The sequence below is a fragment of the Myripristis murdjan genome, chromosome 14, assembly GCF_902150065.1.
Source record: "Myripristis murdjan chromosome 14, fMyrMur1.1, whole genome shotgun sequence".
In the NCBI taxonomy this organism is placed as follows: domain Eukaryota; kingdom Metazoa; phylum Chordata; class Actinopteri; order Holocentriformes; family Holocentridae; genus Myripristis; species Myripristis murdjan.
Genome location: NC_043993.1, coordinates 12,554,236 through 12,577,193, shown reverse-complemented (window position 1 = coordinate 12,577,193; position 22,958 = coordinate 12,554,236). Strand labels below are relative to the sequence as shown.

General features: G+C 40.1%; 2 protein-coding genes, 1 long non-coding RNA gene and 6 other non-coding genes across 9 annotated transcripts; 1 reads left to right on the top strand and 8 right to left on the bottom strand.

Moving 5' to 3' along the window:
* Positions 1-4,316: 4,316 nt before the first annotated feature.
* On the bottom strand, positions 4,317-8,561 carry LOC115371632 (calpain-1 catalytic subunit-like). The gene is made up of 11 exons (XM_030069093.1): positions 8,287-8,561; positions 8,101-8,173; positions 7,777-7,895; positions 7,486-7,619; positions 6,840-7,014; positions 6,658-6,729; positions 6,116-6,201; positions 5,878-5,952; positions 5,551-5,711; positions 5,169-5,338; positions 4,317-4,520 (listed from the first exon to the last, which is right to left on the bottom strand). Exons 1-11 carry the CDS (start codon positions 8,518-8,520, stop codon positions 4,317-4,319), a joined length of 1,503 nt encoding a protein of 500 aa, XP_029924953.1. The 5' UTR covers positions 8,521-8,561.
* A 3,168-nt stretch (positions 8,562-11,729) lies between these two features.
* LOC115371514 (uncharacterized) lies at positions 11,730-15,079 on the bottom strand. Its single transcript, XR_003929373.1, has 8 exons — positions 14,804-15,079; positions 14,289-14,362; positions 14,006-14,054; positions 13,709-13,794; positions 13,186-13,291; positions 12,734-12,794; positions 12,469-12,543; positions 11,730-11,895 (listed from the first exon to the last, which is right to left on the bottom strand). It is a non-coding gene; the product is annotated as an uncharacterized LOC115371514 (long non-coding RNA).
* On the bottom strand, positions 12,000-12,074 carry LOC115372115 (small nucleolar RNA SNORD65). Its single transcript, XR_003929425.1, has one exon. It is a non-coding gene; the product is annotated as a small nucleolar RNA SNORD65 (small nucleolar RNA).
* Positions 12,617-12,690, bottom strand: LOC115372112 (small nucleolar RNA SNORD65). The gene has a single exon (XR_003929423.1). It is a non-coding gene; the product is annotated as a small nucleolar RNA SNORD65 (small nucleolar RNA).
* LOC115372119 (small nucleolar RNA SNORD49) lies at positions 12,878-12,955 on the bottom strand. Its single transcript, XR_003929429.1, has one exon. It is a non-coding gene; the product is annotated as a small nucleolar RNA SNORD49 (small nucleolar RNA).
* On the bottom strand, positions 13,374-13,446 carry LOC115372108 (small nucleolar RNA SNORD49). The gene has a single exon (XR_003929419.1). It is a non-coding gene; the product is annotated as a small nucleolar RNA SNORD49 (small nucleolar RNA).
* LOC115372114 (small nucleolar RNA SNORD65) lies at positions 13,888-13,961 on the bottom strand. The gene has a single exon (XR_003929424.1). It is a non-coding gene; the product is annotated as a small nucleolar RNA SNORD65 (small nucleolar RNA).
* Positions 14,161-14,237, bottom strand: LOC115372109 (small nucleolar RNA SNORD49). The gene has a single exon (XR_003929420.1). It is a non-coding gene; the product is annotated as a small nucleolar RNA SNORD49 (small nucleolar RNA).
* A 1,673-nt stretch (positions 15,080-16,752) lies between the features above and the next one.
* LOC115371548 (ras-related protein Rab-34-like) lies at positions 16,753-22,360 on the top strand. The gene is made up of 10 exons (XM_030068988.1): positions 16,753-16,957; positions 17,602-17,693; positions 17,776-17,841; positions 18,604-18,705; positions 19,616-19,680; positions 19,807-19,858; positions 19,960-20,041; positions 20,422-20,512; positions 20,656-20,763; positions 21,426-22,360. The coding sequence occupies exons 1-10, from the start codon at positions 16,910-16,912 to the stop codon at positions 21,485-21,487; spliced, it is 768 nt and encodes a 255-aa protein (XP_029924848.1). The 5' UTR covers positions 16,753-16,909; the 3' UTR covers positions 21,488-22,360.
* The last annotated feature ends 598 nt before the right edge of the window (positions 22,361-22,958 follow it).

Here is a 22,958-nt window from a genome sequence, read left to right as displayed (position 1 = left end):
ACCTGACTTCTGCACAACACAACTGATGGTCCCAACCCCATTGATAAAGCAAGAAATTCCACTAATTAACCCTGATAAGGCACACCTGTGAAGTGAAAACCATTTCAGGTGACTACCTCTTGAAGCTCATGGAGAGAATGCCAAGAGTGTGCAAAGCAGTAATCAGAGCAAAGGGTGGCTATTTTGAAGAAACTAGAATATAAAACATGTTTTCAGTTATTTCACCTTTTTTTGTTAAGTACATAACTCCACATGTGTTCATTCATAGTTTTGATGCCTTCAGTTAGAATCTACAATGTAAATAGTCATGAAAATAAAGAAAACGCATTGAATGAGAAGGTGTGTCCAAACTTTTGGCCTGTAGCCTACTGTATATAAATACATATTTTTGTAATTTTTTAAATTATTATTATTAAAACACACAAAACATACAGAGACAATCACCAGGGGGTGACATACTTTCAAGGACAAATTTTCAGAATATCATATTACATAAATATATTAAAAAGAGCAAATAAATTAAAATTTTTGAAGGCTTTCATATTTGTGGAGTGGCTAATGGTCCTAATATATGCAAATGAGATGGTTTTGGTTAGTGTGACGACATTTGTGAATATGCCATTTAGCAATGAAATAAGACAACAGACAAGTCTCAGGTTATTGCACATTAGGGAGGAGAAACGACAAATAATTATAAATGAAAGAAAAAATGTATTAAATTAAATATATATATATACAAATACAAGTCGCACAAGTGATTTTTCTCAACTAATTTATTGAGTAAACTTGTTTTTTTTTGTTAGCTAAGCATCTTGACCAAATGGTCGTTCATTCCACTTAAAAAATGGGTTAGAATTACAGTTCATAAGTTGGAGTTTTTATAGTGCTGTATAACTCACAAACAATAGTTGTCTGAACTAAACTATTCACATTGACAGCACTATTTTTGAGAAACATTGTGTAAATTTGTTTTTTCAAGTTAGCTCAGCAAATTGCCCAAGTGGTTGTTCACTTGACTTAAAAAAACAGGTTAGGATAACAAATCATAAGTTGGCGTTTTTACAGTGTGGGGAAGTAAGATTATAATCCCACTAATTTACGCATTGACACAGTCAGCGATTTTTTTTTTTTTTTTTTTTTTTTGGCCAGCATTCCTTGCGGCTGCAGCTGTGTTGCTTTTTGCCTGGATGATGGATTAATATTCCTCGTATTTATTTCAGATTATTGTCTGCTCCTCCGTCGTACATGCGGGTCGGGTGGATTTTCCTTGTCTGTGATTGGTCGCATGCAGCAAACTCCGTCCTTTTATGTGAGCGCGCACAGATGTAGATTGGAAAAAGCCTGGGCAGAGAATGTCTAATATGTCGTAATAATAATGTCGTAGACGGGCTCTGGCCTGGGTTGAATTAGCGAGTTGATAACCAGCTTTATAGTACCGAAAATCCAGAGTGCGGATGTCTGGTTGAGTGAAGCCAGATAACTAACAGAAAACCCGGCTATATTAATCCAGGCCTCAGGTGGTGCAGGCTTAGATTCCAGATCCAACCCTCAAATTGTGAGATTTTATTTATATTTCATTTTATTTTATTTTTACTTATCCTTGATTTAATCAAGAAGGTCCCACTGAGATACAAGATCACTTCTTCCAAGGAGTCCTGAGGCCTGTATCACGAAGCGGGATCAAGGCGTTAGCGAGATAACTTCAGGCTCAACTCCGGATTTTCTGTATCACAAAGTTCACCTCTGATCGGGATAGGAAACCTATCCTGAACCTGTCCTGAAACCTAGCCTGCTCCGGGGCCTGCTCCGGGGGTTTTCGTTCGTTTTCGTTTTCAGTTTAATCAATACTTGACCAAAATACCGTTGTATACTTTTGAACACTTCCCCTGTTCACCCTGGACCATACCATTGGCACTTCAAGTACATATCATATATAATACACCAGAAAGTCAAAGATTGAGGTCCCTTGCAGGCTGGAGGGAGAGCAGGACAAGTCCACTCTAGTGATGTTTAGAGATCCACTTTTCACAATCTGAGTCAGTGCTGGGCATAGGCGGACTTTGCCCCCCCCCCAGCGCAAATTTCAAACTCCGCCTATGGTGCTGGGTGTAGACTACAGGGAGAGCCGATGACTGACCAAAATCAGATCAGGGCGAAAGTACGCAATAATGCCACTGAGGGCTAAGATCAGAGGGTTTCCCCTCTGGTTTATCGCATGACCATCAGTAAAAATCAACTAGTATTAAAGAAATTAATTTAAGTGGGGGGTCAATTCAAACGTGATTTTTTTCCCCAGTTTGGGCTCCCTATATGCTGGATCTACAGGCATAAAGACTTACACTCTAAATCTGACACCTGCAACCCTACCACAGGTGTACAGCTATGCACATGTGGCTCTTAAAGGAATATCAAACCCAGTTAAAAAAGGGAATTGTCTTACTTAGTATTATTCTTGAGTACTATTTTCATCACCCATCAACACTGACAGTTCCCAAAAGTCAATAACTGTAATAAAATTGAGTTTTAGGGGCTCCATTCTCTACAGCAGGGGTCTGAGACTGAGAGCCTGCCTTTGGACAAATCCTCCCCGTAGGTCTACCATTCATTAACATCATGTTACATTCACACTGGGGCAAATTTTCACTGCTTTCTATTCATTGTTTAAGTAGCCTGCGTGCATTGTATTCTGGTAGATGTCCAGCCAGAATCCAGAGGCAGGGCGGACACGAGCATCCCACCCATTTGCAAAGTATACAGTACATTCAGAAAGTATTCACCCTTCACTTTTTTTACTTTTGTTATGTTGCAGCCTGATGCTACAAACATTTAAATTTAGTTTTTCTCTCATTAATCTACACTCAATACAGCATAATGACAAAGTGAAAACAGAATTATAGAAATTTTTGTAAATTTATTAAAAAGGAAAACTGAACTATCACACTGACATAAGTATTCAGACCCTTTACTCAGTACTTACTTGAAGCACTTTTTTGCAGCAATTTCAGCTTCAAGTCTTTTTGGGTATGACGCAACAAGCTTTGCACCCCTGGATTGGGGAATTTTATGCCATTCTTCTTTGCAAATCCTCTCAAGCTCAGTCAGGTTGGATGGGGACCGTTGATGGACAGCCATTTTCAGGTCTCTCCAGAGATGATACATACACCCTACATTATTGGCAGATAGCAACACGCAAAGACTGAAGGGGAGGGGGTGACTCCATAAGGCTGGATCAAGTCTGACAGTTCCTGAATCTCAGTACCGGGCATCGGGTTCTGTCACTTGGTCTCATGGTTTCACACTAACTCTGAACCTCCGTCGGAGCGTGTTGTTCTTCAGGGTTTTGCAGCTCAGTTCTTCTACTTATTTGTACTTATTTTATATTGTTGTATATTGTACATAGGTTGTACATTGTATATAGGAATGTAATATATACTTTCTATTTTATCTTTATTTTTATTTTTTTAACTATTTTATTCTATCTATTTTTTTCTTGCACAGTGCTGGAGTTGTTGAAATTACATTTCACTGCTGCTGTACCTGTACATTCATGCATGTGACGAATAAATCTTGAACTTGAACTTAATACAGCAGTTGCCTAAATGTATAATGTGCGCTTATGAGTGGAATGGCTGTCTTTTCAAAATCTTAAGTCAGCTGGTACGACCCCCCCCCCCCACACACACACACACACACCCACACCCCCCCCCACCCCCTTTAGGCTACTGGGTGTGTTATGTGAGCGGCTGGAGGGGAAAGTTCATTAGTGATGTTGAAGATGATTTCAGGCTATAAAGGAAACATTTCTAATACTAGCAATAAATGAAGTAAGGAAGTAATGAATGTTTGTGATCTGTACACTTCATCAGATAACCAAGTACGGACAAAAAGGGAAAATTGGTGTCTCAGTCTGACGTTCTGCGCATTCACAAAGACAGCTTTCATGAAGTAGACATATATTTGTCTTGACAGACCTCACAAAGCAAAAGAAAGTTTAAAACCATGTATTTTAATTATGTGAATTATGAGCAGAGGTACAGAGTAGGCGAAGCAGTGATTGCAATTCAACAAGACATGCATAATTCTAATTTTTCATCCGGCTACCCTGAGTATTTAATTTTTGCATGCGGTGAAGATGAACAGGAAAGACGACATGTACTCCAATCAGAAGCCCCGAGGCGTTCCCTTTTACAGTAAGCTTGCTTGCATAACCAAAGCACAACTCCATTTTTTTTGGTTTACAACCATTATCATAGCACATTCAAAAGAAGAAAATGCGGATTATTTTCAGTTTGGCTGTATTGCAAGTAATTTTGTCTTCACTCCAGCTCGGCCTCTGCCTTGGAGTAAATTGTGAGGATGAAGCTTGAAGTCTTCTCAGGTTCGGATGTGCAGGGAATGATCACATACTCTCCTGGCTGCAAGCTGTGGAGCTCAACGATCTCCCTCGCAAAACAGAACGTACTGACTTCAAGAGGGGAGCTGTCTCCCATCAGTGAAGCGGTGAGCTGCCCTTTTGGTGCCTGCAAGGAGCAAAAAATTAGAAATTTTGCTTTTTACAGCAGCTTGCAATCAAAAACTCTCAAAAACAAATGCAAGGCAAGGCGTAGTGTTGTGTACAGAGGAATAGCAATATGGAACAGTCTGCAATCAGGTATTACACGTTTAACAAGCCCCTCTCCAAATAGGACAAATTATGCTACATAAGGTCTGACTATATGATCGTTAACAAGGAACATTTTTGGGGTCATTTTATTGTCTCAGTCACCATAAACAATTGTAAACACACTGGTATTATATTATTATTGAGCTGTATCAAATGTTTTGATCATATATTGATTATTTCTTGGTGGAGGATGGGTACTTTGTCATTGTTTCAATTATCGTTACAGAAAGATTTATTGTTGTTGATTCATTGGTTTTGTTTTTTGTTTTTGTTGCATTATGATGTCATTTTTTGTTTTATGATGTAATGTTTAGTAGTCTGGACCCCAGGAAGATTAGTTGCTACCTTGGTAGTGACTAATGGGGATCCAGATAAATAAATAAAAAAAATTTAAAATTAAAAATAAATAAATAAATACATACGTACATACATACATACAGACATACATACATAAATGATGTAGGTTTCTGTGGTAAAATATGAATGTGGCAACAATTTCAATTACCTCTGGTGGAACCTCATAGATCATGAAGCCAATGGCGTGATATTCCACTTTGCTGCGCTTTTCTTCATCAGATTTCTGCATGAGAGACACTAAGATGTTCTTGCTTCCTTGGCTCTCTCCTTCCACTGCCTTCACTCTGATGCGGAACTGGGGATTTTTCCAAAACTCCTCTGGGGAAAAGGATGGGGGACATGTAAGCAGTGGTTATATAACTGTCAGACACTCGTTTTGTCTTTGTGCTCAAACCACCTCAATCCCTGAAGCTGCCCAATTATACTCTGCTTTGTAATTGGGGGTTACAGAGAATGCCATATGCTTTGCTTTCTGAAAAATACAAAACAAAAGGTCACAGACCCGCAAGCATAAACAGCAGAAGGCTCACCTGAAGCGCAGTCAGAGCCTACATCAGATTCCCCTGCTTCCCAACAACCTTCCTTCATTGAGCACTTCCATTGGCAGGCAGCATCATCATCCAGGAAGTTGGGGCTGTCACAACAGATGTCCATGTCTTCATAGTAGACACAGTAATCCTCAAGAGTCATCCTGAAAGAGAGAGACAGACAGACAGGAATCACTGACAAGCCTTCGAATGAAGCTGCAAAGAAAAACAACCCCCAAAATGATGAGTCATGACATAACAACACCATAATTATTTAGAGAAGTTAAGTTTTGAGGGTTTTTTCCCCATTTCCTTCTTGGATGACATTACCAGAATTCTCCATCATTGCGCACTTTGAGGCACTGGTCACGGACGTCAGAGCTAACAGTTTCCCACAACTCTGATCTGTAAGACAGAGTACGTTTCAAAACCACTCCCATGTTCATTCATACATCAGCAACACTTTGTTGCCTAAAGGATTGTTGTGGACAAGAACCTGCGCTGTCATCTACATGCAGATAACAGTGAGGGATGAGATTCATCATGTTAGGGCGGCACTGTTTCTTACTTGTCACTCCAGTCTCCATTCCACTCCTTCCGACCCCACGGGTTCCAGATTCTCACCAGATTCACCTCCATCCCTTCACTCAAAACCTGTAGTTTCCAGCAAATACAGCCAATAAATAAATAAATAAATGTTCAAGATGTTCTGTATCATCATAAAAATTAAAATGCATTTATTTTACATGGCAGGAACTGAGTAAATTCATTGCACCAATGTACTGCTGCCTAGCCGGGCCATTACATGGAAACAATACAAAAAAAAAAAAAAAAAGGTTATAAAACTAGATGATAAAAATGCAGATACAGTGCATCAGAAACCACAAAACATAAAATGTCACAGCTGTACTTCTGTCTAGTGTCAGAATATATTTATAGAGAGGTGAAGACAATAATGAGGTTATACGCACACCAGGAGAAGCATGAAAGAGGGAATAACTTTTTAAAAATGTATTACATAACATACAGCAATGTATTCTCAATTCCCTGAGGCCTTAAAATAGTTGAAAAGGCGTTAACAGATATACATGATTGTACACACATACACACCTGTTTGACTCCTGTCACGGCATAGGCATGCCCGCTCACCAGACCAGCCTCTTCTCCTGGTTTTCCTTTCTCCTGAAACAGATAAAGACTTTTTTGTTTGTTTCTTTTTGTTACCAACTGTATGGCTCTTTTAAAGCCTTTCTCCTGCCGTAAGGAAATATGAAGCATGGTCGAGCCCTTACCTGTCCATACGTGGCACATCCCATCATAGTTTTGGCCTGGGTGGCTCTGGTCATCACGTCCCACAGGTCACTGGGCTGTTTGGTGAGTTTGTAGTTCATGTGCACCCTGCCGCTGAAATCCATGAAGGCCTCCGATGGATTTCCAGCAATCATGTCTCCATAGGAGCCACACACCCTGAAGCAAATAGGGAAATGGGCATCTATGAATTTAGTGGTGCTGATTCTGAACTTTTGAGGTAAAAAGGCATTAATACTTGTGAATCACATTTCATTTTCACAGCCATGGATATTATGTTGTTGCTCTTTCAGTTCGTCTGTCATTCCTCAGGATACATCAAAAACCTATGAACAGATATCCACCATGCTTGGTCAAAAGATGGGCCTTGGGCAGAGGAACAATTCATTCAGTTTTTTCATCCTAAGAGTGTGTTTGCAGGATCAAGAAACCAATTAAATTTATTTTTTTGTAACAGGAAATGTCTTTGGGTGTAACAGAAAGCTGGGGAGATGTTCAACATTTGTGTGCATTTGTTTCAGCATTTAGAGTGATGAGAATGTCAGTGACATAAAATATATGTGAACAAACAAATGAATGAATGTGGCATTCCACAAGGAGATAGTAAAGGGTTCAGTAATGATCACATACTTGGCATAAGCTTTCTCCATCAGGGGGGCCCAGAACTCAGTCCCAGATTTGGAGGAAACTGACACTGGCAGGAAGTTGCGTGTCGGCAGCAGATCATCGACGACAACATCCACCCACTTTCCAAATCTCCAGAACTTCCAAAGGTAGAGGAGACATTGCAATGTGAACAGTCACATCTATAGTTCTGATTCATTTACAACACTGTGGTATGATTTGTTTATCTTTGAACACAGCCCAAACAGGGACACTGGTTTTCTTTTAGAACAGTACATCAGGCAAAGATTATTTTACCCTGAAGTGAAATATTCCAGCGTAGCCATCCTTGAAGTTCTGGTCTGAAGGCACCACTTGTGCCATTAATGATTTCCGAAGTGTCAGCGAGCCAAAAGATGCAAGAAGCCAGCAATTGCCTGAAGGCAGACATGAGGATGGTAGATAGTTTGTTTTATGTTTGAGTGAAGGCATTCTTCCAATATTGACACTGTAAAAAAAAATCTGAGCAGAATTTCCTACTTGGGCTATGAGACTACAGTGAAGCACAGACTGTATTACCAAATTATAATGAGGATTGAATGTAATCGGTTTGGATGGATTAAATATAAAGTTTAAAGTTACCAATTTCTCCTTGACTGAAGTCAAACCTTGAAGCCCCATCAACAACAAAGCAAGGATCACCTTCTCCCAGTTCCTATAAACAGAGAGAGACATTTGGGCAACTTAATCAAGTTGTTTTCCCCAATATTGTGTTAATTTCAATATTGCCACACATAGAGAAATTGGATTGACTTGGACAGTGCCTACCCCGGGTCTATACCACTCCACTTCTCTCAGCTGCTCAGCAGTTAGACCCTCTATTTCGCCCAGAGAATCAAGATTTGCTGGGAAAGCATCATCCGTAAATAATTCCCCCTTGCTGAGAAGAGATTCCTTGAGTTGCTCATAGTCTTGGCCTTGAAATTTCTCTGGGTTGGAAGGGCTGCCCACACCACCAGGTTCATAGAGGCAATTTACCATGGTAACACAAGTGGAAGGCATTTTGCGAAATAATGGTAGAAGTGCCTGAGGAACAAGTATAGCACAAACACCACAAAACTCAAAATTTCTCAAAAGTGTTAAAAAAAAAAAAATACAGCACATTTTAAATGTTATTAAAGTTCAGTAATATTGCAGAAAAGTGATGTGAAAATAAAATATTTACCTGTAAAGAGAGTTCTTGCAGCTGATACACTGTAGTCTACAAGTGCAGCTTAGCAGAACTGGGACCCTCATTTTTATACATATCCATCACATTCCTGACATTGTGTAAGTTTATGCCAACCACCCATCATTGGCTTGCCCAGATCCCTTGCTGGTTTTTGGCAGATAATCACCCCCTCAAGTAAAACTGTTTTTGATTTGTGGTGCATTGCAAAACAACCAGATAATTATCTTTGTGTGATCATTGTGTAGCACATGTGCACTCCCAAATGTTTTGAACTTCTTGAATTTCATTGATTTCAGCATTACCAACATCTCTGTATGACAGCCTTCAATAAAACTCCTACAATCAACCCCACAAGTCCATTTCCCATATTATCGTGAAGTACCGGGTGTCCATAAAGTCTCTTTACAATTTAACAAATTTATTACAAAAGCATGGCATCAGTGATCTTTTGCTTCAGGTCGTTGATGTCCAATGTGATTAAAAACTTTGATAACCACTGAGCACATAGAAGAAAATCTGATTAGCATATCTCATCAATTGCTTTTGTAATAGATTTTTTTTTTTTTTTTAAATCGTTAAGAGACTTTGTGGACACCTTGTATTTTAGACCACAGACTTGTAAGACTGTCTCTCTCAGCTGTTGACAGAGGAGCAGCAAAAGGACATGGGTGCAGTTCTGCCGGTGTGTTTTGCAGTAAGGCTGGATTCCATTAGGAGGTTGGACCTTTTGTTGCACAAGCTCAGAAAATGTGCTTACACAGGTGATAATACCAAAAGATATATAGTGTATCTATCCTATTTTTGTGATGGCACAATGACAAATTTTCAATATTCTCCCACTGAAAATCTACATACACTATCAAAACCACACACAAACACTGATCCTGGGTTCTAATAGCATTCCAAGCATAGATAAAATGTTGACAGATGTTTAAAATTTATGTTGTTGTTTATCATTAGGTGCAGACAGGGAGTGGCCATCTTGGTAGATAGTCACTTTAAGTCAGACTGCCCAAGTGGGGAAAACATAGAACTCCTAACACCAAGATGTCCCGTGACTGAATTTGCTGTGAGCGCCAAGCTGCAAGGGCCATCCCATAGACCTTCAAGGTAGAGGCTGATCTGTTTCTATGCAACAGAGACTGCAGGAACTGTAATATTGTAGGGCCAGAGCAACAGAGAAACCCTGTGGGGAGTCCTCCAGTTGTCAAAATGATCTAGACCACAGCAAGGCCACAGGCTTTCAGGTTCAACCAATCAGAGGCTAAAAGGACAACTGCAGGTGGTGCAGGCTTAGATCCCAGATCCAACCCTCAAATTCTGAGATTTTATTTTTATTTCATTTAATTTATTTTTACTTTTCCTTGATTTAATCAAGAGGGTCCCACTGAGATACAGGATCTCTTCTTCCAAGAAGTCCTGGTCAAATCTGCATTCATTTCACATAAAAACTACAACAATTTCACATGATAGAACATAAAACAATACATATCTGTAAAAGCAACACAAGGGAGGCATGCAGGCCGTACCATCAATATCCACCTTTAAAATTGTTCAAAGAGGGGAGCATTCCTGAGGCATTTTGAAGCTTGTTCCATGTCCTGGGTGCATCAAAGCAGAAGTGCACCCTGGGAATATTTAAAACAATCTGCGTAGTAGATCTAGTGTTATAGTTGCTTGTATGAAGGGATAAAAGCTTTAGATGTAAGCAGGTAGTTTACTGAACAATGCCCTGCAAAGAGCAACATGTGTTTTTCCCCCCTGTGGCATAAAGAGGACCATCCTAAGATTCATAAAACATGCAATGGTGAGTGAGAGAGTCTGGATTTGTTATGAAACATGTAACATTTTTGTAAGCAAGGATGCATGCAAGTCACATCAAAATAGTCTAATATGGAACAGTACAGTAATACATAGAAATTAGCTTTACACAGTTTTCTTCCTAGCTTTAACAGGAAAGCATTTCTTTAAAGCTCTGCTTCCTCTGAAGATATTTATCTGTCTAGGAATGTGTAGAAAAGGGGAAAGCAGAGTCTCTCTAATCAGTTTAGGGCTCCAACTGTAGTGTATTTTTGTGTTAATTGACAACATGCAATATCATCAGTACTGGAGAAATTTCTCAGAAGTCATAGAGGAGGTAGTTTGAATGCCAAACACATCAAACATTTTCTTTTCTTACTGTACTCATGTTTACAGGGGATTAGTGCAGGCAAGTTAGTGCAATTAGGCAAAGCAAGGCAGGGATTTCACCACAGGGTCACATAAGGCTCTTGTATTCCACTGCATGACTGAGCATGAAAAAAAAAACCCTGAAAAACTGTATTTGCATAAAGCTTCTGCTGGTCTGGGTAGTTTCCAAATGCCACCCATATACACTACAAAAAGAAATATAGCTGTGAGCTAATTTCATGTATCACTCCTTAATAACAAACAAATAAATAAAATCTATATCTATCTATGTGTGTGTATCTATATCTATAGATATAGATATTTAAAAAAAATCAATATTTGTAGAAAATAATTTCTCAACAACTATTAAGTCTTGATGCCTGTAGATCCAGCATATAGGGAGCCTTAACTGGGAAAAAAAAATGGCATTTTGGATCGGTCATCGGCTCTCCCTGTACACCCAGCACTGACTCAAATAGTGAAAAATGGATCTCTCAACATCACTAGGGTGGACTTGTCCTGCTCTCCCTCCAGCCTGTAAGGGACTTCAATCTGTGACGTGCCTCAATAGTTCTGGTGTGATTAATTGATCGAGCCACATTTCATGGGAAGATTCAACTGAAGTTTAACTCCCCATATCCTGAAAACTGTCTAGACAGGGATTAGTCTCAGTAAACCTCATTATTGTTCACTAGCAGGAAACAGATTCCAATAAATGCCATGCTACAGCCAACAGCCTGGCTTATAACGTGTTGCCCTTCTTGTTGCAGTGTGTAAATAAAATGTATAAATTAAAAAAAAAAAAAATTGACTGTCTTGTATAGCTTTGTATGACTTGACAAGTGGCCAGGGCAGAAAAACTGACACATGCTCATTACTGAAGTCGCTTTTGACTTAACGTTTTATTAAATACAATGTATCAAATAGGCTTAAACTTTTCAAAACATACGTTTGTCATTCAGCAATTAAAAAAATCATGTTGACATTGCATCTTCAGACAAGTGTAGGCTACATGAGATTCCACTTCATTCTGCTGCCTGTAGAAGAGGGACAAAGTTTAAATTAGCAGATTTTACCCACAATGTGCAAGTATTCAGGCCTGCTGTAATTGCAGGAGATCAATGCAACATGAAACTGATGTGCTCAGAAAACCGAATGTCACCACTGAACAGTCTGCCGGTAATTCCAGCTGTTTTCAGTTCAGATTTCATCATGTTTACATCAGTAAAGAGGAGCCACAATATTCACGTGTGGGTCAGGGAAAAGCCCAATGGATAGTGCCCAGCTATTGAAATGCTAAAAAAAAAAAAAAAAAACCTTAATTCAATGCTGAGGTGACCTGGAAGACAAAACACTGTTTGGCAAAAATAAAGCAAGTCACAAATCAATCTGACAGCACCAGAAAATTACATCTTGGCCTCTGAGATGTTACCTTAAATAACACCTTCAGCTCTAAACATGCTTTCTTTTACAGTTCCTGATCCAGCAAACCAAAAAATACCTAAATCCACATGTTGATTTACTGACATGTTTTGGAGTGACTTGTCAACACAGGTATCAAACTGTCTCACTGGTGTATTATTCTTCTGCTCATCAGCAAAACACCTTACCTATAACCACGCACTGCAGACACCCAACCACATCAAACTGGATGGTATACAGGGACATCTTCACCTCAAACAGACCTTTGAAAACAACAGGGTGCAGCTGTAAAATCATTTCATGCAAATGTGAGGTGTGTTGCCGCTGTAAAAAAATGTTCAGAAAACCGAGAGTCACCACTGGACAATCTGCCGGTAATTCCAGCTATTTCAGTTTAAGTCTCATCATAACAGTGGACAGCTGCTATTTTCATACACTGCAACTCAAGTTTACCTGTGTGCAGTCCTTGATAGAAGCCTTCAGGGGATCCACTGAATGCATCGACAAAAGTCACCTTTAAAAATAAATAAATGCAAAGGTTTGAGAATAGCAGCAAATGGACACTGATAATGAATTTGGCCAAGGATAGCTTTTAAGACTCAGAAAAGTGGATTAGAGACTATCGTCAGTTGTCGCATCTGACGGCACTTCCTATTCCAGGTTTTCATCACAGAAAAGGCTTTACAAGTCATACACGCAAGGTTTTTTTTTTTTGACCAACTCACTGCCGTGCAATTAGACTGACAGAATCAAGAATGTTCAGGACAAACCCATGGAGGTGTATTGACACTGCACTAGACTGAGGAAACAAACCTGCTACTTTTCTCACCGTGCAGTGGTGAGCTGGCCAAAAGAAAAGTATTTCTTTACTGAGATGGAAGGCTTAAGAATAGCCATCAACTTACCTCCTGAATCATGAAGGTTTCATCAATTTGAAGCCACATCTGTAACTGTTTTGATGAATTGATCAGGGTTAGGGTTACAGATCCTCTTCAGTCAGCTCAATACCACCTTAAAAAAAGGGAAAATGGAAATTAAAACAGTGAAAGAAGTAGGCCATCAAATTCAACAAGAATTAAATGCAACTTTCAAGACTCAGCAGTGGATTGCACATCGTCAGTTGTCGCATCTGACGGCACTTCCTATTCCACAGTTTCATCACGGTAAAGCAGAGGCAGGCAGCCATGATGTGCCACCGAGAACTGAGAGGCTGCAGGTTTTCCCTCCAGCCAAAAACTCTATCAGCTATTTCACTAATGAGTCCATTCTCTCTGTTTGAAGGTGAGGTTATCAGTGAAATCAGCCAGTGGAGTTTTTGGTTGGAATGAAAACCTGCAGATGCTTGCCCCTCCGTGGCACAGCTTCCCCACCCCAGTTGTAAAAGGGTATTAAAAAAACCAAACAAACAAATGCATAAAATTAACTTACCTGCCATTCAAGTAGTGGCTTGAAAACAGTTGTGTAATTTTGGTCTCATGTCTTGAGCTGGGTCAGAGTTCCTCAGAAACTGCCAACTATACAGAGAGAAAGAGGGCAAGGTGGTGAGAAATTAATTCTTATATAACCCAATTTATGATGGGAAAAAGGGTTAATGACTATAATCTCATGTTCAGAAAACCAAGAGTCACCACTGAGCAATCTGCCGGTAATTCCAGCTATTTCAGTTTAGTTTTCATCACCACAGTTGAGGTTTGTAGTGTCAAGATTTCCTGATTTTAAACCCACCTTCTGCAAACTGCATTTTCAGTTTCAACTTGACCCGGCAGACGCCAACCTGTTATAAACAAAACAAAAAAACAAAAGCCGGTACCTTAAAACTGTGTATTAAAACTGACCATCTCAATCACACACAAAATTTAAAAAAAAAAAAAAAAAATCAGACTCAGAAAAGGATGCAAGAGACATCGTCAGTTGTCGCATCAGACGGCACTTCCTACTCCAGGTTTTCATCACTGGCACAACTGCACCACGAACTAACCCCAGTCTTTACGACTTTATTCTCACTCACCTTCTCGTGGATTAGGTCCAACCTCATGAGCCACGTCGTCTTCACTTTACTCCATCACATGAGGCCACCGGCACCTGAGGAGAGGACACAGAGAGGTTGAAAACCCACCACCTGGGCCAGATGAGGTCCTTGTCTGGACTTCAGTAAATATGAATAACTCAGAATGAACTCAGAATCTGATGCAGTCACGTGGTTTACTATATCACCTCAATCAGAGAATAAAACGAGCTGGTCCATGGAGCCACTGATTCAAAACCTGTATTTTACTTAGCCCTAACCACTGTGGGGCAAAGATCAAGATCCCACCTACCACTTTTACCTGTTTTACTGTCAATATCAATCTTTTGCATCATTAAAACGTCTTAACATTTGAAATATAATGGTGGAGCTGCGGTCCTACTAATAAATGACAAAGTATAATTAACAAAATGAACACATCATCAGGTTACATATCATGAGTACTGCCTGCATGTCTTCATGGTTTAATAAAATGTTTTCCCACAACGTTTAATTACCATTCCCACTGCTGTCGCCTCTCCTCCACGCGCTCCTCCACGTGGCCGCTCCGACAACCGCGCGTGCTAAACACACCGTCAGCTAGGCCTACCTGCTCGTGCGGCATATTTACTGACTGACAGCTCCCTCGCCGTGCTTTTATATTATAATTATTATTATTGTTGAGACAGTTAATATAGTAACGCTGCTGCTCCAACACCGACACTGCGTCCAGACCGCCGAGACCAGTCCGCACGGCACAGGAAACCAAGAAGGAAGCCGCACCGCCGGCGCACAGTATCTATACGTGTCCGTCGCGGAAATAAGACGTCAGGACGGCATCTGAACAACGTCACGTCAAAATGTCTTAATAATTAGAAAAATAATAAAACTATCATCTCATGTCGCCTAGTTTATGTATAGTTAATGCTAACCCTAGAGCCAATGTTACCATGCCAACAAATCATAAGCTATTTGCAAAGGGATGATTAAAAAAAAGTCATTCCCAACACAGTCACCCAGTCAGAATAAATTGCCAAAAAAAAAAAAAAAAAAAAAAAAATCACATATTATTTAAGTGGTGAAGCACAGCCACTATCAGAGAATGTTTTTAGACAGAATAGAAAGAAAAAAATATAAACACGTTGTTTTTCTCAAATTTCTCACACCAAAAAGCCCATAGTTGAAGAATTACACATCATATTAGATTATTAAGAAGTCAGTCTTAAAGTCAGTCAGTCATCAACACCGCCGTGTTGATGACTGACTGACTGATTGATTACACTGATTCGTTTAATAGAGCCTCTTTTATTACCACATGTCGGAGTCGCTTCCTGCCCACTCTGATGGGAGAGGCCCTTTGCTTTAAGCCTGTGGTGAAGTGTCCGCAGGGTGGCGCTGTTGCACAGCTGGTCGGGCCTCCCTGCTCAGTTCGCAGTCTGAGCTCCGGTCAGGCCTCTAATTGCCTGAGGTCATCTGTAGTTTCTCTGTCGACTCAGTTTGTTGCTGTGTGTCATTTGTTCTGGATTTGCCTTGGCATTCTTTGGTCAGCACACGCCCGGATTATATTTGCCACCGCTTGTCCTCCCTGCGGACTCTCAGGTAAAACTGACAAACTTATTTTGTCACATTTAATTTGCGCCACTCTGACAAACAATCCGTTTTCTGTCTCACCGCCGTGTTGATGGGCCAGCCTTCATTTGATAAGACAGTCTGTGTAGGCCTACTGTTTCATTAATGTTGGAGAACATACTTGTTGAGATGTGGTGGAAGGATCAACTAAGATCAACAAAGTGTCAACTTTTAAGTTCATTTGAAAAAGGTTTATCCATAAACGTGCTTATGCTTTACTCTTATTATTGTTATTATTATTATTATTATTATTATTATTATTATTATTATTATTATTATTATTTATTGTGACTGCTCTTACAGTGCTTATTACTTGCGTTTACTGTCCTCTTCTTAACACTAACTTGTTTTATTTTAGGCTGGTCTGCACAGTGGAAAACTCTTGAAAATTTCTGTATACATAAATCTGATGATGATGATGGTGATGATTGCTATTATTATTATAATTACTGTTAAAAGTAGCAGTGGTAGTAGTAGTTGTAGTAGCATTACAGCGTTGCCTCATGACAAAACAGTATTTAGGCCTCCTAGTTATCTTGTCAGATGAATTCAATCGGACATTAACTGAGTAGCATGGATTTTTCAAGGTGGCTTATCGGTGACATTACAGTTACCACAGAGATGTTGTGCACTGTTGCTGCCTGACAAAGTGTAACAGATGGCAGAGCAAACACTCAGTTTTCACTCCACTGTGGATCAAACTCTGTATGTAAAACTAATGAACACCAGTAAAACCTTCAGTATGCATTTCACATTTGGTCTCTTTCAGGAAAAACCTTGGAGACATAATTGTGTCAGGGATTTGTGGAAGGAGTTGTATGTGTGTGTGTGTGTCTGTGTGTGTGAGAGAGAGCGTGAGGACAAAACAGAGGGAAGTGTGTGTATGTGCTTCTTGAATGAATGTGCCTTGGATGTCAGTGAGAGCGGCAGCCTGAAGGTGTGTGTGGTTGTGTGCATGTCTGTGTGCATTCAGCCTCTGCCGTCACGCCAGGAGTATGTTGCCACCTGTGAAGAAAGATCGGATCATCACTGAGCTCCCAAAGGTTAAGTTAAAGCACACACAGACACACACACACACACACACACACACACACACACACACATACACAGATTTTTTTTTTTTTTTTTTTACTGTACTTATGTGGAAAATCAATGCATTTCTTTCTTAACCCTAAATCTAACATTAACCCATACCCGTAACTTAACTCTCTATCCAGAGCCACAAACATACACACACACACACACACACACACACACACACACACACACACATACACACACATACACACACACACACACATGTATGCACACACACATGTCCTCTATAACACAATTACAACAACTAACAGCGTTAGCATGCCAATGCCTATAAAATGGGGACAGATAATGATGCGGGTATATGTAGTTATTTAGAGCCTGTTACTTTAAAACAACTCTTTGTTTTGCTAATAGTGGACTGCTGCAGAGTTACATAAAGACAGATGATGAGACATTGGTGATCAGAAGGCATAGGGTCGTCAGTTTAATGGGAAATGTGATCTGTGAGAATAAAGGTCAGGTGACCTTTTTGACCTCTGGCAAAGAGTAGTTCACCCCACCAGACCTTCTTGTTTTGGGTTTTCACCATGTTGCTTTTCTCCATTCAGTGACTGACACTTTCCCTGTTTGTCTCCCATGTCCTTTTCAGTGTTTTAGTCCAAGTGCCGCGCTACACACCAAGGAAGCCTTCCATCCGCAGGTGAAGGCTGTCTGCCAAACGAAGAAGAGAGGCACAGTGGGGTAAGATCCCCTGACACAGAAACACTTACACACATACTTGTCGTGTTACATTTAAATTGAACTTTGGTTTTGTGTTCTCCAGCTTTAATATCGCCAAGGTGATTGTAGTGGGCGATGTCGCAGTTGGGAAAACATGTCTGATCAGCAGGTAAGGAAGCCATCGTGAGAAATCAGTTGAATTAGAGTCTGATGGTTGTGTTTTGCACATGAAGCTGGCAGAGATCTCTGGCCACGGACAAGCACTTGGCAGCATTTGCCCTCAGCGTCACATGACCATGACAACATGGGCTGTCTGATCTAATCGGTTGTGCACTGTTTGAAACGCTGAACTTGAATGTTTTATGGTTAGACAGTTATTCAGATTGGTTGCTGAAGTGATGGTATGTTATTCAAAAATCATTTTTATAAGTGTACAGTTTTGTTTTTTCCTTGGAGAGGTCATTTCTAGTCACAGTTGATAAGGTTTTGTGTTACTAAGTAGGTGGATAGATTACTGAGGACAAAGTGGGGATACTGACTCCTATGAAATGTAGTGTAGAAGTTGCTTTTTTTTTTTTTCCAAGAAATGTGAGTGCTTGTCAGTTTCATCAAATGCCCAGTATCTGAGAATACATTTTATCTAGGTTATTATTACACTTGTTCAGTGAAAACTTCATGTCTCCAAAATGTCACTTCTTTAGACACAAGGAAAACAGGGCCTCAAGGGCTCAAGGGAGTCAATTTTTTTTCTTATTCTTTCAAGTTCCTGCCATTTTACCAATGTGAAGCCTTCTCCCAGTCCTTTCCAATCCAGCAAACAACATTAACTAATGCAGAGATGATGCAATTTATCAGAATAGTCACCACATCGTTACAGCCTCTCTCTCTCTCTCTCTCTCTCCCTCTCTCCCTTGTCCTTGATTCCCACAAGGTTTTGCAAGGGTGCGTTTGATAAAAACTACAAAGCAACCATAGGGGTGGATTTTGAAATGGAGCGCTTTGAGGTGCTCGGGGTTCCCTTCAGTTTACAGCTGTAAGTATATCACATATTGTACATCATATGAGGGCCATGAGGAGTAACAGCATAACATGGCTTCATAGAACCCACGTTGCATCATGGAACTTAAAACATTTAAAACAAGCTTCTTTGCATCATTTTTTTTCCTGCATGTGCATTGTACAATCTGTATCCTCCAGAAACTGTATGATTAGATAATCATGAGTTGTGCAAAATTCAAATCCTTGCCTAGATAATTAGGATAATAATCCTTTTAAGCCTGCTGCTCTGACTGCTAATTTAATTCTGCCTCCATAATTAAGCAGTTTGCCTTCAGTATGCTGGCTGAGGTCATGATGAGAGTAGCACTTTCGAATTTCTTTGAAACCCAGCAAGAATCATGTTTTACTGTGTTACTGCAGTAGTGTTTGTCTTGTAGGCCTTTCATATATTCTGCGGTGAACATCTTTTATCATTATTATGTTGTAGATTTGTGTGTGTGTGTGTGTGTGTGTGTGTGTTGACTAGGGCATCCTAAAATTTCAAGCCCTCAGTATGACAAATTTTGATTAAATTACTGAAATCCACATTTTGGAGGCACAATTATTATTAATAAATCAGTTTTAATGCGGCAAATAGTATTTTTTGTTCTTTTTTAATTCGTTCTAACTGATGACTCAAACTGACTTCTCACTTGACTTGCTCACTGAGGATTTGAAACCAGACTCGGACATGACTCCGCTCGTTCTGACTGGATTTCACGGCAGCATCACATATGTCTCGTTGAAACAGCCATCATGGATGTAGGACATGACAAGAGCCTCAAACTCTCCTTTCTCTCCGTCTTTCTCTCATTCTTCTCTTTATCCCGCCTTCTCTACCAAATTATCCCAAAGAGGATCATAAATAAAATTGAATCTAATCTGATCTGGTGTCTGTGTTTCAGATGGGATACAGCAGGTCAGGAGCGGTTCAAGTGCATCGCCTCTACTTATTACAGAGGAGCACAAGGTGAATTTGGCCTCTATGTTGTTGTGATCATATCGGGCTAAAACAGAAGAATGCAAACATTTCCTCATGACTTTGTATTATCTCAGAAGTGTGTGTGTGTGTGTGTGTCTCCTTCCATTTCCCCAGCCATCATCGTGGTGTTTGACTTGAGCAGTGCTGGCTCTTTAGCACATGCCAGGTAAGGAAAATCACATCACGATCTTGTGAATCTGTCATTAGAATGCCATTAGAAGTTACATATATTTATGTGTGTGTGTGTGTGTGTGTGTGTGTGTGTAGGCAGTGGCTGGAGGACGCGATGAAGGAGAACGATCCATCCAGTGTGTTACTGTTCCTTGTTGGAACCAAGAAGGACCTCAGTGTGGGTGGCATTCAGAAAAACCATTGTGAACGTCACAGTTACTTTTGCTTTTTTCCATTAGTTTATCATTTTTGTTTCAGTTTCAGTTCATGCTTTTATTCAGGCTTTTTATTTTGTGATGTCTGATCTCAATTTGGTGTTGCTGGTGGTGAGGAGGGTGCTATTTTTAAGGTTATATGAGAAGGTGTAATGACATTCAGTAAAAATAGCCAGACTTTCTAGGCCTAAAATTCATTCTCTTCCCCACATGTAAACAAGCTGAAAATTACATTTTACCTACGTTTCTAAAATTAAATTTCATTTCAGTTCCCTCTCTCTCTCTCTCTCTCTCTCTCTCTCTCTCTCTCTCTCTCTCTCTCTCTCTCTCTCTCTGTTTTCAGTCTCCAGAGCAGTTGGCTTACGTTGAACAGGAGGCCATCAGACTGTCTGAGGAGATCAGAGCAGAGTACTGGGCCGTGTCTGCAAAGTCAGGTAGGGCTCAAACACACAGTTCAACACCTAAACCTCCACATTCACCACTGGTCATTGTTCCTTCCCCCTTTCTTTCCTCTCTTTTTACTCCTCTTTCTCCATCACTTACTCCTCGTCTGCTTCCCCCCTCTTCATTTCACCAGGAGATGGTATCAAGGACTTCTTCTTCCGCGTGGCATCTCTAACTTTTGAGGCCAACGTTCTGGCAGAGCTCGAAAGAAGGGGATCAAGGGATGTCGGAGACATTATCAGTGAGTCACTTCTCCCACAAATGCTCCATTATTTAGCAGGCGAAGGCAACATCACGTTTTAAATATTGCACTGACTTGTTTGTTTGTCCCATTACTGTCACAGGAAAATCTCACATCTTCAAAAATATCTTTAAAAAGAAAAACAGCCTTGTTTTTAGCTTGACCACCATGGATTTTTTTTCTTAACCGTGAAGTTTCAAGTAGGGATGGAATGAAATCTTTTTTTTTTTTGAGGCCTAAACCAATAACCAACATCATCCCACCCATGATGGTCGATATTGATACCAATATGAAATTTTGCTGGATATATAATATAAATGCAGGTGCTTAGCTTTTCACACAGGCATGACTTAAGGTTATTGTTTTGTAAAAAAAAAAAAAAAAAAAAAAAAAAAAAAAAAGCCATGTTAATGTTACTCTGTTGCTACCATCAATATTGATTGTAAAAATAGAAGTAGACCGATACTCTTATTACTTTTTAAATCTGATATCAACCAGTATATTATTTGGATTTGAAACCGACTCAGGAATCTCTACAGTCTGGCCCTTGCGCTTCTTATTATTGCTTGTAATGTTGAGAGAATTCAGACTTATTGCAGTGTTACTCTGGATAAAAACTTCATCCAAGGGCACAAAATGCTAAATATTTATTTTGCTTCCAGGGATCACTGGGAGCACAGAGGATGTACGCAAACCGACCAAGAGGAAATCCAACTGCTGCTGACGGGAGAGAAGACACAGAAAACAGCGAGGCCACGGACGACAGCGTGGACCGGCTGCACTGATTACACAGCAAAGCAAAATGGCAGGCTGAGCAGGAAAGTTACACTCACATACACGGACTCCATGGGCTGTAAACATGGAAGTCAGTAGAACCCAAAGAAGCAACTTGATATTAACATAATGGTGTTTTATGAATGGGGGCTCGGCATGTGGCCCTCGAAGGAAACTGGGGGAATCTAAATTAAAAGTTTAATTTCAGTTTGAGCGATTTCCCGTGTTGACCCTGTACAGAACAAGGAGTCAGTCTTCAGTTTAGTGCATTAGTGTCCTCTCAGAAATGTACACACTGTTGGCCAGGGGCTCCAACAATCAGCGCTTTGTGGTGTGTTTGTTTACCAGAAAACTTATCAAAAGAGGAAGAATATTCTACAAGGAGGCATTAACTGCAGTGTGTTTTGCCTGTCACACAGACGTGCCTGTCTGAACCGAAATTATGTATTTTTTCCCTCCATTGGATGAGACGTCAGCAACAGACCTAATGCCGTTTTTGTTTTTTCGCTGGTTTATTTTCTCCCATCTCCCGTCATGTGTCTGTGCTGCTAATGCGATGCATACGCTGGCTCTCATGACCGCTCTCATACCCATCACCCATCTCTCTCCGCTCTGACAGAAGCATCCTCATGATTGCAAAAAAATGGAGGGATTGTTTGCAGGGGTAGAAATGAGCCGCGGTTACGTCTATAGCCAATTGATTTCCTGCCCCAGTGAGGAGAGACGAGGAAGAATTTTTGCCCTAGGATGTTTTCACTAGCCTGATAGTTTGAACTGCATATGTTTTGTCTTGTGTCATATTAAAAATATAAAATAAAGGCTTGGCCAAAAAAGGATGCTTAATTATTTATGGGCAAAAAAGCTTATGGATTGAGGAATATGGATTGTAAACATAAACTTAAATTTCTTTGGACCGTGTTGTTGTCTCGTCTCTTTCCTTGTTTGTTAAAATGGAAGATAAGATAGATAATGTCAATGTCTTTAACCCTTTGTGACCTTAAGTAGCTTCATTGAGTGAAATACTCAAACCAAAGATGGGTTGTTTTATGCCTTTACCCATAATGGCAACCATCTAGATGTCTTCTGCATCATTTTATACACATTTCTCTGTAATTCAACAGGACATATGGGGTACCTTTGGAAAGTTTGAGATCTCTACTGTTCTGTGGGCTTCAACACACACACGTAGGTCACTTCCTCAAATCAGGGCCCTCAGAAATGAAAATCTGTCTTCCAAATAAACAAGACCCAGGACTCAGGATTCAATATGAACACTTTATTAAAGGGATCACAGGTAGAAAAGGTCATCAGCAGTGCCAGAGGCATAATTACACCTTCACTCTTCTCGCCATTCTCGCCCAACTACTGCCGACAACCCATCACAGCCTTGTTGAGAAAGATGCCACGCCTGAATCTGGCAG

What these genes read in the sequence shown, in the direction of transcription:
- LOC115371632 (XM_030069093.1), bottom strand. Translation starts at nt 8,520, where the DNA reads ATGCCTTCCACTTGTGTTACCATGGTAAATTGCCTCTATGAACCTGGT. An exon ending in CTTCAGTCAAGGAGAAATTG is followed by an intron (nt 7,896 to 8,100) that starts GTAACTTTAAAC and finishes GTCTGCCTTCAG; the next exon opens with GCAATTGCTGGCTTCTTGCA. An exon ending in TCTATGAGGTTCCACCAGAG is followed by an intron (nt 4,521 to 5,168) that starts GTAATTGAAATT and finishes TGCTCCTTGCAG; the next exon opens with GCACCAAAAGGGCAGCTCAC.
- LOC115371548 (XM_030068988.1), top strand. Translation starts at nt 16,910, where the DNA reads ATGTTGCCACCTGTGAAGAAAGATCGGATCATCACTGAGCTCCCAAAG. An exon ending in GAACCAAGAAGGACCTCAGT is followed by an intron (nt 20,042 to 20,421) that starts GTGGGTGGCATT and finishes CTCTGTTTTCAG; the next exon opens with TCTCCAGAGCAGTTGGCTTA. An exon ending in GGCCGTGTCTGCAAAGTCAG is followed by an intron (nt 20,513 to 20,655) that starts GTAGGGCTCAAA and finishes TCATTTCACCAG; the next exon opens with GAGATGGTATCAAGGACTTC.